We start from the raw sequence: 15,410 nt of genomic DNA, 5'->3' as shown, positions 1-15,410 counted from the left end.
GAGTTGATCCTACAGAGGATACTCCTGCCGTGTAGGAGGGCTGGCTGCAGGTTCAGGCCCAGAAGACCCGTGGAGCTTGCCTCCTGTGGTGTGGTGCTGCTCAACAGTCACCCTGATTTGGCCTAATTTTTTGGCTGAGATAAACTGCAGAGTTTCCTGGACTGTCTCCAGCTGCCATCAGGGCTTTTTCTCCCTACAGGCACTTGCAATGCTTCTTGTGGATTAAGGCAGGAATGGTTTTCCTGCAGGAGAACCCAAGCTGGTAAAGAAGCTGGCTGTCTGCCTCATTCTTACGTTTTCTAATGTAAAACTTTGAGTCTTGGGGGATTTTTCCATGGGGTGCCTCGCAGATCTCGGGAGGGGAATCAGAGAAGTTGGTTTCTCTTACCATCTGTTTGGAGTTTTAAATTTCCCTGTGGCCCTGGGGATCATCTGCACCTCAGGTTTGAGTTCTGGGATATTGCTAGAGATAGTCTTGATCCTGGATATTTGCTTTTGGTTTTCTGTGGGGAAGAGTGAAGCCAGATGGCTTCTGCTCTGCCATTTTGATGGTGCCACTTATTTTTTTTAGCATATTGAAAATATTCTGCTGGCTTGTGGCTGTTGAGAAGTCAGTAGGCTTTTGCTGTTTTAAATGTAGTCTGCTTTTTCCTTTCACTTCTTTTATAGTCTTCTCTCTGTCTTTAGCTGTTTTGCAGCTTCCATTGTGGTGGTTTTGTGTGTGGAATTCTTTTTATTTTATTCCATGTAAGAGTTATTAGCTTTCTTTAATCTGATTTTCTGCCCTGATTTTGAGGTCTGTATGGCTGCAGTTGGAAGGAGGTGGTAAAAAGGGATTTCTTCAAGGTTTCTGGGGACCCCATAGCTGCAAGGTCAGAACAGAAGTGAAGGCAGTGTCCACTACTGACTCACCTTGGGAGCCCTCACGACTTTAATAATGATAGAGACTAGTGAATTTTATTGAAACCAGATGAGATTATTTTGTTGCTAAGAACTGGTGTTCCAAAGTGGTAGTTACAATAAGAATCAACTGGCATTTGTTGACTGTAAGATTCTTAGTGCAGTATTATTATTCATCTTTATTTCCTAAATCCATACATGCTTAATAGAAGTGTATTGGGTGAATGAGATACACATTACACTGAAGCATATGTGGCTTATACTGCTAAATTGTAAGTTCACCGTATTTCTGAAGATCCCATTTATATTTTGTTTAAAATTATTTTAGGCTGGGCACAGTGGTTCACCACTATAATCTCAGCACTTTGGGAGGCTGAGGTAGGTGGAGAGCTTCAGCACAGGAGTTTGAGACCAGCCTGGGCAACACAGTGAGACCCTGTCTCTACTAAAAATTAAAAAAATTAGCTGGGTGTGATGGCGTGCATCTGTTGTCCCAGCTACTTGAGGGGCTTAGGTAGGAGGATCGCTTGAGCCTGGGAAGTCAAGGCTGCAGTGAGCTGTGGTCATGCCACTGCACTCCAGCCTGTGTGAAAGAGCAAGACCCCGTCTCACAAAAACAAACAAAATTATTTTAATGAGTTTCTTTTTATATCTTAACCTTTATGTGTGGGCTAAACACATACTTTATATGTGTTTAAAAGGTATGTGTTTAGCCCATGTTCATTTTTCCACATACATAATTTCCTTTTTGTTCAGAGTTGATAGTAACCTAGTCATCTATTCCTTCTTCTTTCTTCCATTCTTAGATTCCTTTGGCCGTTTGGGTTTAAACTATATCATAGATCTATTTGCATCTGTTCCCCCCACTCCCCTTTGTATTTACTTATTTATGCCTTAAAAAGTTGACCTCATGTTTTAGAGCAGCTTTAGGTTCATAGCAAAATTGAGCAGAAGGTACAGACTTCTCATATACCCTCTCCCCCAACACATGCATAGCCTTCCCCATTATTTTTTATTTATTTATTTATTTATTTATTTTTTGATACGGAGTCTTGCTCTGTCGCCCGGGCTGGAGTGCAGTGGTGCGATCTCGGCTCACTGCAAGCTCCGCCTCCCAGGTTCATGCCTTACTCCTGCCTCAGCCTCCCAAGTAGCTGGGACTACAGGCACCCACCACCATGCCTCCTAATTTTTTGTATTTTTAGTAGAGACAGGGTTTCACCGTGTTAGCCAGGATGATCTCGATCTCCTGACCTTGTGTTCCGCCCGCCTCGGCCTTCCCCATTATTAACATCCCCTACCAGAGTGGTACATTTGTTAACAACTGATGAACCTACATTAACACATCATTACCACCCAAAGTCTATCGTGTACATTAGGAGTCACTCTTGGTGTTATAAATTTTCATGGGTTTGGACAAACCTGTAATGACATGTAACCACCATAATAACATACGGAATATTTTAAATGTCCTAAAAATCCTCTGTGTTCTGCCTATATTCATCCCTCCTCCCCTCTATACCCTGGCAACCACTGATCTTTTTATTTAAAGTCCCCATAGTTTTGCCTTTTCCAGAATGTCATATGGTTAGAAGCATACATTATGTAGCCTTTTCACACCGCTTCTTTTACTTAGTATGTGTTTACATTTCCTCCATGTCTTTGCATGGCTTGATAGCTCACTTCTTTTTAGTGCTGAAGAATATTCCATTGTCTGAATGTGCTACCTAAAGGACATTATGGTTGCTCCCAAGTTTTGCCAATTATGAGTAAACCTGCTGTAAATATTGTGGTACAGATTTTTGTGTAGACATAAGTTTTCAGCTCCTTTAGATAAATACCAAAGCCTGTGATTGCTGGAACATATGATAAGAATATATTTAGTTTTGTAATAAACTGCTAAACAGCCTTCCAGAGTGGCTGTACCATTTTACATTCCCACCAGCAGCAGATGAGAGTTCCTGTTACTCTGTAGTTTGTCAGCATTTGATGTTGTCAGTGTTCTGGATTTTGGTCATTCTAATAGGTGTGTGGTGGTATCTTGTTGTTTTTATTTGTGTTTCCCTGATGACATGAGGTGTGGCGCATCTTGTCATATGCTTATTTGCTATCTGTGTATCTTCTTTGGTGAGGTGTCCGTTAAGGTCTTTGGTCTTTTTTTTTTTGAGACAGAGTCTCACTTGTTCATCCAGGCTTGAGTGCAGTGGCATGATCTCGGCTCCCTGCAACCTCTGCCTCCTGGACTCAAGTGATCCTACCACCTCACCCTCTCACCTAAACCTCCCACCTCAGCCTCCCGAGTAGCTGGGGCTACAGGCACGCATCACCGCGCCCAGTTAATTTTTGTACTTTTAGTAGAGATGGGGTTTCATCATGTTGCCCAAGCTGGTCTTAAACTCCTGGGCTCTAGCAATCCGCCTGCCTCAGCCTTCCAAAGTGCTGGTGTTACAGGCTTGAGCTACTGTGCCCGACCTGGTCCATTTTTAATTGTTTGTTTTCTTATTATTGAGTTTTAAGAGTTATCTTTTTTTGGATAATAACCCTTTATCAGATTCATCTTTACCAAGCATTTTCTTATAGTCTGTGGCTTCTTTTTAGTCTCTTGACTGTGTCTTTTGCAGAACAGAAAATTTTAATTTTAATGAAATCCAGCTTATCAATTCTTTTTTTAATCTATTGTGCCTTTGGTGGTGAATCTAAAAAGTCATTGCCAAAATCCCTAGTCATCTAGATTTTCTTCTGTGTTATTTTCTAGCACATACCACCTCTCCCAGTTGTTCCAGTACCGTTTATTGAAAAGACTTTTATCTTCATTATATCTTCATTATATAGCATTTGCTCCTTTGTCAAAGATAAATTGCTTGTATTTAAGTGGATATATTTCTGGACTCGCTGTTTTGTTCCATTGATCTGTTTGTGTATTCTTTTGCCCGTAACACATTGTCATAATTCCTCTTTTTATTTTTAAATAAAATGTGTAACCCTTATATTTAGTTTGACTTTTCAAACAGATAGTTTCTTGCTTTTATGGTGGCAGAGTTCTTACTTTTATTCTGAGAATTATGATGATAAGGTCAGTTACGAATGTTTTCCAAGTCTGAGATTAGACTGTGAAGGATAAAACCATACAAATTCTTGGTCACAGAAAGAAATGAATAAAAACTGAATAACAATTCTAGTCTTGTTAGGAGTAATGTATTATAGTAAACAGTGATGCCAGGGCACTGTTTTCCATCATAATCACTTCTGTATGTAAAGATCTAGGAGTGGCCTTTTCTTTTTCATTTTTTTTGAGATGGAGTCTCACTCTGTTGCCCAGGCTGGAGTGCCGTGGCACCATCTTGGCTCACTGCAACCTCTGCCACCTGGGTTCCAGCGATTCTCCTGCCTCAGCCTCCCAAGTAGCTGGGATTAAAGGCACCCGCCACCATGCCCAGCTAATGTTTTCTGTTTTTAGTAGAGATGGGGTTTCACTATCTTGGCCAGGCTGGTGTCGAACTCCTGACCTCAGGTGATCCACCTGCCTTGGCCTCCCAAAGTGCTGGGATTACAGGCGTGAGCCACTGCGCCTGGCCTAGAGGTGACTTTTTAAAAGGAACATACTATGATACATTAGTGGCAGATTTGATTCTATATACAGTGGTCTGAATTATGGCCAAAATTTCTTTCTTTGGGATTATGGGTACGAATATTATAGGTAAATAGACGTAGATATTATTCTACATTTGGAAGGCTTATATCTTTACAAACTGCTTCGGTATGTATTTTCTATTTAATCTTTTTTTTTTTTTTTTTTTTTTTTTTTTTTTTTTTTTTTTTGAGACGGAGTCTCGCCCTGTCGCCCAGGCTGGAGTGCAGTGGCCGGATCTCAGCTCACTGCAAGCTCCGCCTCCCAGGTTCACGCCACTCTCCTGCCTCAGCCTCCCAAGTAGTTGGGACTACAGGCGCCAGCCACCTCGCCCGGCTAGTTTTTTGTATTTTTTTAGTAGAGACGGGGTTTCACCATGTTAGCCATGTTAGCCAGGATGTTCTCGATCTCCTGACCTCATGATCCACCCATCTTGGCCTCCCAAAGTGCTGGGATTACAGGCTTGAACCACCGTGCCCGGCCTCTATTTAATCTTTACATGAACTCCATTTTACAGCTGCAACTGGAGATCTGAAAATTTGTCAGTTATCAAGGTTGTAGAGCATAATCTTGAACTTAGGTCTCCTGAGTTTGTAGGCATCCCACTTTATCATAGCTCTGCCATTTAACATGACTACAGGAAGTTTAATGGGGGCATTTAAGGTTGGATTTTGGGCTGGGCATGGTGGCTTATGCCTGCAATCCCAGCATTTTGAGAGGCCGAGGCAGGAGGATTGCTTGAGCCCAGGAGTTCGAGACCAACCTCAGCAACATAGCGAGACCCTATCTCAATTAAAGGAAAAATAAAAAAAGATTGGATTTTGAAAAAGGATAGGCTCTGCCAACAAGTGGATAAATTGTAAGAAGGGTGAAAGGTAGGTTGAAAGGCTGAGAAGTAAGAGCAAGACAGGTGTGTGGGTTAAGGACAGAAGTGATGTCCCAAAAAATGCCCTTTGTTTATGTATAGATAGGATTATTTGTGTTTGCTGAGGATGTTTTGATATTGGGAGGGGTAACTGCAATTATGTTGGCTATAACTCTCCTGTCTTGGCTTTGCCATTGTTATTGTTTCTATAGATGTTTTTCATATAATGACTTCATACCTTCAACTGTACTTGAATTATTTAATGTAATACCTGAGTGCGTATTCTAAGATTCCTTTTCCTGTGTTATGAAATTAATATGTGCCCATTGCAGAAACTTAGAAACTTTCCACCTTAAATAGTGGAATTTTAAATGTTAAATAAATTAAATATATTCAATATGTTAAATATTTAATTAAATAATTAAATAATTTTAAATAATGGCCTTTAATAATTTGGGTTATCTTTCAGTTTGTTTTTGGAATGTATGTATATTTCTAAAGTTTAAAAATAATTGAGTCATAGTGTACAATAGTTTTATTTCCCTAGAAGCTAGTTTGATTTCATTCTGAAAAATATTTATGTCTTGTGATTGTGGTAGGCTTATATTATGAATGTATGCTGTAGAAAGTTTACAGTTGTTGGCTGGGTGTGGTGTCTCATGCTTGTAATCCCAGCACTTTGGGATACCGAGGCATGCAGATCACTTGAGGTTAGGAGTTCGAGACCAGCCTGGCCAACATGGCTGAAACCACCTCTCCACTAAAAATACAAAAATTAGCCAAGCACGATGGTGTGCGCCTGCAATCCCAGTTACTTGGTGCCTGAGGCAGGAGAATTGCTTGAACCTGGGAGGTGGAGGTTGCAGTAAGCTCAGATTGTGCCACTGCAGTCCAGCCTAGGCTGCAGAGCAAGACTTTGTCTCAAAAAAATAAAAAAAAGTTCATAGTTATTTTAACCTGTATGATTACAAGTCAGGATCGTGAGTACCTTTAGGGGTGTTATAAAAAGACTGGAAGGGAACACAGAAGGATTCTGTGTTGCTGTTTCACAGGTATCTTCATTTTATTACATGAATATTATACTTTAATAAAGTTTAATAGTTATTAAAATACTACTTCTAAGTTGATAAGATTAACATAAATGATTAGAAAAAGAAATGTGGAGACATTTTAGGTGACTTTTTTCAGTTGTAATCTTAAGTGATATATAAATAGTTCATCTTGTTAAAAGTTTACTTAGGAAATATTATCTAATATAATGTGTCTAAGCTCCAGATACTTGGAGTAACTCCCCCCCTCCGAGATAGAGTCTCACTCTGCCACCCAGGCTGGAGTGCAGTAGCGCGATCTTGGCTCACTGCAACCTCCACCTCCCTGGTTCAAGCGATTCTCCTGCCTCAGGCTCCTAAGTAGCTGGGATTACAGGCATGCACCACCACGCCTGGCTAATTTTTATATTTTTAGTAGAGACGGGGTTTTATCACGTTGGGCAGTCTTGTCTTGAACTCCTGACCTCGGGTGATCCGCCCACCTTGGCTTCCCAAAGTGCTGGGATTATAGACGTGAGCCACCGTACCTGACCTGGAGTAACATTTTATGGCTAGACAGCAGCCTAGGACAGGATTTCAAGGACTTTAACATCAGAAAGTAAGAGTAACAAACCAATCAGAAGCGTGGAAACACTTTAATCTATTCCAGAAGTTAAGTTATATGTGGACAGATAGGGAGTTTATCTAGTTTATTCACCCCTGTATCCCTAACCTTTTTCTTATACTCAGACTACGTATTTGTTGAGTCAATGAATTCCTGTTTGCTGTACTCTCATATGCTTGGAGTGTTATCACTTAAAAAAAAAGTTGTCAGTTTTATAGGTGAAAATGATGTCTTAATTTGTATATTAATGAGTGACGTTTAAAAATGTTTATTAATCACATGGATTTAATTTTTTGAAAATTTATTTAAGTAGTGTAGACCTGTGCTATTCAGTATGATAGCCTCTTAATTTGTATATTAATGAGTGAAGTTTAAAAATGTTTATTAATCATATGGGTTTAATTTTTTGAAAATTTATTTAAGTAGTGTAGACCTGTGCTATTCAGTATGGTAGCCACTAGTTTTATGTGACTGTTCAACACTTAAAGTGGAACTAGTTTCAAATTGAGATGTGTCATAAATGTAAAATATACGTTAGATTTTGAAATCTTATGAAAAAATGTAAAATGTCTCATAATTTAAAAATATCAGTTTTGTGTTGAAATTACAATGTTCTGGACCTGTTGGGTTAAGCAAAATACATTATTAAAATTAATAAAATTGTTTTTTGATTCAGATTTAGATTACTGTCTAGATCAGGACAGTGCTTATATAGACAGTAATGTAATCATTACATGATTAGGACTTGGGTTATGGTAGTATTTATAGAAAGGAAAGTAAGGAGTGATTTTTAAGGGATTATGCAGTATGTATATATACTATATAATCTCTGCTATATTCTGGGATATTTCACATCTTGTGTACTTCCATCATGGTTTTGTAATCAATAATAAGATTTTTGAGGGCAAAGCTTTATATCCTTCTCTATATTTTGCCTTTTGCTGGGTGCAAAGGAAGTCATTTGAACCAAGAAGAATTTAATAGGATATCAGATATTTTGTTTGAAGTTTTAGAGTGCAAATGAATGATCCCTAGAGTTATTATGTCCTTTATTTAAATATCACAGTATCACCACATAGTCAGATTGAGTCATACTATTTTTAAAAGGAGCCAAGGGTAAGGGAACAAACATCTAGTCTTATATATGCTCGGCTCTACATAGTCATTTTACATCTTTTTTCATTTAATCCTTATATTAACCATATGAGGAAGGTATCAGCTACCATTTTACAGATTAGGAAACTGAGATCAAGTAATTTTTCTCTTATGTTGCTAATCCATAGATGCTCAATTTCAACACTAGCACTTTTCCACTGTAGCTTTTGCTTCAGCTAAAGTTAGTTAACTGATTTGAAATAAATTTAATATTTTGGTTGACATGAAGTAAGTGAAGAATACTTAGTATAAAATGTATAATGATAAATTTTGACAATGTGTTTCATATTCAGTAAAAAAGGAAATTTAGAAATATTTCCCAAAACCTGAGAGGAAAAAGAAAACACATATTTGTTCCTCATTCTGATTTTCTTTGTGTATTGTAATTCCAGAAATTTACCTATAGTTTGTGCAGATAAATAAAATTGTAATTTTTTTCATTTTAAATATTTCTTTCGTTTTGTCTTCCAGATAAAATCAAGGACAAAATTAAAGAGAGAGACAAAGAAAAAGAGAGAGAGAAAAAGAAACATAAAGTAATGAATGAACTCAAGAAAGAGAATGGAGAAGTAAAGATTTTGCTGAAAAGTAAGTTTTATTCAGTGATTTTAGTTCTACTTTATTATACTGTTCAGTATTTCTGTTGGCTAAGTGAATAAAATAAGAAATGTTACTCGGTGCTGAATTTTGTGGAGAATAAACAATGATGAGGAAATGAAAAGCAGATGTAACAATGGAGAGTTCTAATCTATATAGTAACATGTCTTATAGTATATTTATTTAGTGAGCCATTAAAAAGTTGTAAAGGTTAAGCTTCATTAAACTTAATTTCTTAAATTATTTTAAAATAAGTTAATCCTATGTTTGCATTACTAATCTTACTCATATTTAGATAATCTAAAAGGAAGAAATCAGCAAAAATTGCCGGAGCAAGTTTTAGCATGATAGGGATGGTGAAGGAAGTGATCTTAAGAATAATTGACTGTAATCAGCACACCATAGTCTAGGATTTAGAGGGAACATTTTACTCTGAGCTAAATCAGAAGCACTATGTTTCTTGTATGTTTAAGAATATCCTTGTTTTATTCTTTTTTTTTTCTCTGTTGCATTCATTTGCTATTTATATATGAGGGTAGGGTGGAGAGAAGAATTTGGGGGTAGGTGGTTGGGTAATAAGTATACTACAATTCCTGTCAATAAGGCTGAACTTGTAAAGAGAGAATTAATGGTAGAATAGACGTAAGGGTAGTCTTAAATTCACTCAGATGTCAAAGTAAGAATCAGTGGCATTTGGTTGCTAGACAACTAGCGAATTCACTATCTAGCAAATTCACTAGTGCTATCATGTTGGTAGTTGATGATCCGAACATGTTGACCTTGATTAACTTCATATTTAATTTAATTGTTCATAAGGCTTTATATTTGCTTAGAGGGGAAAAGACCATAGCACTGCATATGTAGCAAAATAACTGGTAGTTTATATTATTTAAGATAAAGAGTATTAGATTCTGTATTTTCATTGCGTTCTTTGTCACGTTTTCAGATATTCGTTGTCTATTATCAGCATGTCAGAACTTTGTTTTCCATGATATTCTTTCAACCTTGAAGAAATATGTCAGAGCTTAAGTTGGTGGCTACTTAGTTAATAATGCTCATGGTCCTTTGTTCTGTTTCTTTTGCCAGCGTATTCTATCTGTTTTGTCTAATTAGATTGTAAGCCTTTGAGGCAGGAATGGAATATAACCACACTAGTTCTGTATAGCAGCTAGTGATGAATGCTTGAAAAGTCTACTTAAGGCCGGGTGCGGTTGCTCATGCCTGTAATCCCAGCACTTTGGGAGGCCGAGGTGGGTGGATCACTTGAAGTCAGGAGTTCCAGACCAGCCTGGCTGACACGTGAAATCCCGTCTCTACTAAAAATAAAAAATTAGTGGGGCATGGTGGTGGGCATCTGTAATCCCAGCTACTTGGGAGGCTGAGGCATGAGAATCACCTGAACCCAGGAGACAGAGGTTGCAGTGAGCTTAGATCACACCACTGTACTCCAGCCTGGGTGATAGAGCGAGATACAGTCTCAAAAAAAAAGAAAAAGAAAAGCCAAGTTTACTTAACTTCACCCTTGATTTAGTCCAATAGCTATATTTTCTGATTTAATCAGATAGTTGTTTTCTTATTCATTTGAAAATATCATGCTGTAAATTCTGTTACTTGAGAAGGAATCTGTTTTAGAAATACTTTATAAAAGCCTCATATGTTCTTGATTGAATACTGGATTCCTAACATAATGTGAATTATGTGAATCTAGAGATTACACATGGAAATAAAATTTAAAACAGCCTAAAAATTGAGATTTTTTTTAAAGAAAGAAATATACAATATTAACTTTGAAGTAGACAAAAATTTAGGTGATATTTTGAACCAAGTTAAACTGAAACTAGTGATGAATAATGTAGAAGAATGAGATAGATGTGGAAATTAATTTGTGACTTCTGGGATGTCCATGGAAAAATTTAGGGAAAATGTATTCACAATGGAGGTAAGTAGTAATTTAATTACTGCCTTACAGTGTTACCAAGATTAAATGAGGGAAAGTATGAGGAAGGTGCCAAGTATAGTATCTGTCTCACAGATACTTACTACTGAGTAGTAAATAGTTATAAATCTTTCTTGTAAATATGTGTGAGAGATTAACCTTGTGATTGAAAAGCAACAAAACCGACTGGGCACAGTGTCTCAAGCCTGTAATCCCAGCATTTTGGGATGCCGAGGCGGGTGTATCACCTGAGGTCAAGAGTTCAAGACCAGCCTGGCCAACTTGGCGAAACCCCATCTCTACTAAAAAAATACAAAAAATTACGATGGGTGCCTAATCCCAGCAACTCGGGAGGCTGAGGCATGAAAATTGCTTGAACCCAGGAGGCAGAGGTTGTGGTGAGCTGAGATGGTGCCACTTCACTCCAACCTGGGCAACAGAGAGAGACTCCGTCTCAAAAAAAACAAACAAACAAAACAAAACTATCTCCTCTCCTCAGTGTGTAGTATATAGATAATTAAGTGAATAAACACATAATTCTTTGGGTGAACAGTGCCTGTCCCATTGAAAGCACTGAGTGTTATCTGTTCTTACTATCTACGAGAAAGAATTTGCTTAGTATGTGGGGCCATTTCCCAAGTGAGCCTGTGGCGGTGGTGGGGGAAGGCATCTTTTGTTGGTGGTGACTTGGAACAACAAATTATTTAGTTTGCTGAGGGAAAATATACTTTCATCTACTACCGTGTGCCACTTTTTTCCTTGTGGCCTCCAACTTTTATTCTATCCTTGTAATTTTTTTCTTCTGTTAATGATAATTTTGCAAGTTGTGGTATACACAGGTATTGATGGATGATGGCATTTGAAAATCTAAAATAGATGCTAAGTATATCACACCAGTTGATATTTCCTCCAGGTTTTTCTCAAAAATTGTGTCAGGTAGGCTGGGCGCAGTGGTTCACGCCTGTAATCCCAGCACTTTGGGAGGCCAAGGCGGGTGGACCACTTGAGGCTAAGAGTTTGAGACCAGCTTGGCCAACCTGGTAAAACGCCATCTCTACTAAAAATACAAAAATTAGCCGGGCGTGGTGGTGCTTGTCTGTAATCCTAGCTATTCTCGAGGCTGAAGCAGGAGAATTGCTTGAACCCAGGAGGCAGAGGCTGCAGCCGAGATTGTGCCACTGTACTCCAGCCTGCGTGACAGAGGGAGACTCGTTCAAAAAAAAAAAAAAAAAAAAAAAAAAAAATTGTGTCTTTTTTTGTGCACTGGTGCGGTCTCGGCTCACTGCAACCTCTGCTTCCTGGGTTCAAGCAATTTTCTTGCCTCAGCCTCCCGAGTAGCTGGGATTACAGCCACACGCCGCTACGCCCCAGGCTGATTTTTTGTATTTTAGTAGAGACAGGGTTTCACCATGTTGCCCAGGCTGGTCACAAACTCCTGAGGTCAGGCAACCTGCCTGCCTCGGCCTCCCAAAGTGCTGGGAATTATAGTTGTGAGCCACCACGCCTGTCCTGTCAAGTTTTTTTGATTAGAAATATATATATAATTATATACATGATAAAAAGTTTTTTATTAATGCAAAAACCTCATAAAGGTTTATTTGCTAAGAAAGTTGGATTATTTGCTCTTTTCAAAATAGTTTAAAGGAACAAATAAGTTTGAAACAAAGCTTATTTAGTGGGTCTCATTTTATACTAAAATTCACCGACTGCTTTTTCTGATTGTATGCAGTATGTTCCAGGCATTTTTATGTTGTTTATTAATGATAAAGTGTGAGAACATGTGTTATGATTATAGTATTTTTTAGAGTAAATGTTCATCATTATAGCATTTTAAATAAGTTTGCTTGTGAGCAGTTAGAATGGGGGTTAAAAGAAGCCAGTGTCCAAGGTGATTGGTAATGTACTAAAGGTCACAGGTAAGTAACTCATGGCTGGAAGAGTGACAACCATTGCAGTGCATAAAAAGCAGATTCATTCCCCAGAGGCCAAAAGTTGAAAATAACTAAGCTAATTAGTACTTTTTTCCTATATATAATAATGGGGCAGGGGAGAGAGAAAGATAGATAAAAATTTTATAAATTTTTCTGAATTACTTTTTTCACTTTATTAATACAAAAAGTATACGAAAGTTAGTGGTAGAATTAAGCCAATGAATTTGTGATTTTAAAAGTTTTTTCTTAATTTTTCTTTTCATAATTAGCCAGTAACAACACATGCTGTCTTTGTTTCTGTGTGCTCTTCTTTCTGCCTCTGTGATTGTCTCTCTCTGGCTGTAGGTGTATCTGCATCTCTGTTTCTGATTCCCTCACTCCCAGTCTGGCACTCTCTCTCTGGCTCTGACTCTATACATGTGTGTATCTGTGTGCTTTGTGTGTGTGGTCTGCTATGTGCATTTGTCTGTGGCTTTTGGGAGGGTCTCCCATCAACATTTTTCTTTTCTTTTTTTTTTTTGAGATGGAGTTTCACTATGATACCCAGACTGGAGTGCGGTGGCACAGTCTGGGCTCACTGCAACATCTGCTCCCCAGTTCAAGCACTTTTCCTGCCTCAGCCTACCGAGTAGCTGGGATTACAGGCACGTGCCACTGCACCTGGCAAATTTTTGTATTTGTAGTAGAGATGGGGTTTCACCATGTTGGCCAGGCTGGTCTCGAACTCCTGACCTCAAGCAATCCACTTGCCTCAGCCTCCCAAAGTGCTGGGATTACAAGCATGAGCCACTGCGTCTGGCCACCATTTACTTCTAATCTGACACTTTTTGAAGGGCCAGATTAGTTGGATAGCAATTCTGTTCTTTCTGTTATAGGTACCTGTCAGGATCCTTTATTGGGTTCTGTTAAAGGATTATAGATTTAGACTGGGCATGGTGGCTCATACCTGTAATCCCAACACTTTGGGAGGCCAAGGCGGGCAGATCATGAGGTCAGGAGATCGAGACCATCATGGCTAACAAGGTGAAACCCTGTCTCTACTAAAAATACAAAAAATTAGCTGGGTGTGGTGGCAGGTGCCTGTAGTCCCAGCTACTCGGGAGGCTGAGGCAGGAGAATGGCGTGAACCCAGGAGGTGGAGCTTGCAGTGAGCCAAGATCGTGCCACTGCACTCCAACCTGGGTGACAGAGCAAGACTCAGTCTCAAAAAACAACAACAAAAAAAAACCGAAAAAAAAAAAAAAAGATTTAACGTGGACTTTAAATACTGTTTCATGTGGGAGAAGCAAATTGGTATTCAAAATGGCCTTTTTCCTTATTTCAAAATTTTCCGCATACATATCTGCTGCATTTCATATGTAGAGATAGGAAATGAGTGAGAGATTATATAAAACTCTTAAATCTATCTAGTTAGTGCTAGTACCCCAGTTTGGTTTCATGTAAAGAATGCAGTTTGCCTGTGTCCACTGGGGGTTCCCAAGGCTACTCCCAGGGCCTATGATTTACTGAAAGGACTCAGAGGACTCAGCATATAGTTGTACTTATGGCTATGATTTATTATAGTGAAAGAGGACAGTCATGGTAGCTCACACCTCTGATCCCAGCATTTTGGGGAGCTAGGGCAGGAGGATTGCTTGAGCCCAGGAGTACGAGACCAGCCTGGGCAACGTGGCAAGAACCCATCTTAAAATATCTATCTATCTCTCTATCAATCTGTCTATCTGTCTGTCTGTCTGTCTGTCTATCTGTATGTATACACAGAGAGAAGCACACACACATACATGGGAAGAACCCATCTTTAAAAAAATATACACACACATGGACACACAGTGAAAGGATACAAAGTAAAATCAACAAAGAAAAATAGCACATGTTGCAATATCTGGAAGAAATTAGGCACAAGTTTCTAAGAGTCCTTTCCCAATGTTGTCACACATGATGTGCTTAATTCTTGCAGTGGTGAATTGTGACACCATATGTGAAATGTTGTCTGCCAGAGAACTCATTAAAAACTCAGTGCCCAGGGTTTTCCTTGTACATTGGTCATATAGGCACCATCTGCCTAGCACAAACTAAAATTCCAGACTCCCAGGAGGAAAACAAGGGTTCAGCAAGTCTATATTGTTTAGGCCAGGCATTGTGGCTCATGCCTGTAATCCCAGCATTTTGGGAGGCCAAGGCAGGCAGATCACTTGAAGTTAGGAGTTTGAGACCAACCTGGCCAACATGGTGAAACCTCATCTCTACTAAAAATACAGAATTAGCTGGGCGTGGTGTTGCGTGCCTGTAATTCCAGCTACTCGATTGGCTGAGGCAGGAGAATCGCTTGAACCCGGGAGGTGGCGGAAGTTGCAGTGAGCCGAGATTGCACCACTGCACTGCAGACTGGGCGACAGAGTGAGACCCTGTCTCAAACAACAACAACAATGCAACAAAACAACAACAACAACAAAACTATATTGTTTGCACGGTTTTGGCACAGTGAAGACTCTTACGGAATGGTGGGAACCCTCCAAAAATAAAAATTCCTAGATGCCAGCCCAGAGTCAACCTTGCAAACAGGACTCTCTAAGAATAACAGTCTCAGGTATATTGTCTCTTCTGCATACAGTGCTCATTTCAGTATTTAATTACAGAATAGTTTTCCATGGGAATTTATTTATTTTTTTGAAACACAGTCTTACTCTGTTGCCAGTCTGGAGTACAGTGGTGTGATCACAGGTGACTGCAGCCTTTACCTCCCCA

At 39.0% G+C, this 15,410-nt stretch overlaps 1 protein-coding gene across 2 annotated transcripts in view; it reads left to right on the top strand.

Moving 5' to 3' along the window:
- Window positions 1-15,410, top strand: part of RSBN1L (round spermatid basic protein 1 like) — a 99,655-nt gene that overhangs the window by 41,245 nt on the left and 43,000 nt on the right. For both annotated transcript variants that reach the window (XM_026448962.2, XM_026448963.2), the window contains exon 2: window positions 8,673-8,789. In XM_026448962.2, the coding sequence (XP_026304747.1) occupies window positions 8,673-8,789 (117 nt within the window). The remainder of the gene's footprint in view (window positions 1-8,672; window positions 8,790-15,410) is intronic.

Source organism: Piliocolobus tephrosceles, chromosome 8 (assembly GCF_002776525.5).
Source record: "Piliocolobus tephrosceles isolate RC106 chromosome 8, ASM277652v3, whole genome shotgun sequence".
Lineage (NCBI taxonomy): Eukaryota > Metazoa > Chordata > Mammalia > Primates > Cercopithecidae > Piliocolobus > Piliocolobus tephrosceles.
The sequence above is the reverse complement of the archived record's forward strand: the minus strand, read 5'-3'. Positions and strand labels throughout refer to the sequence as shown.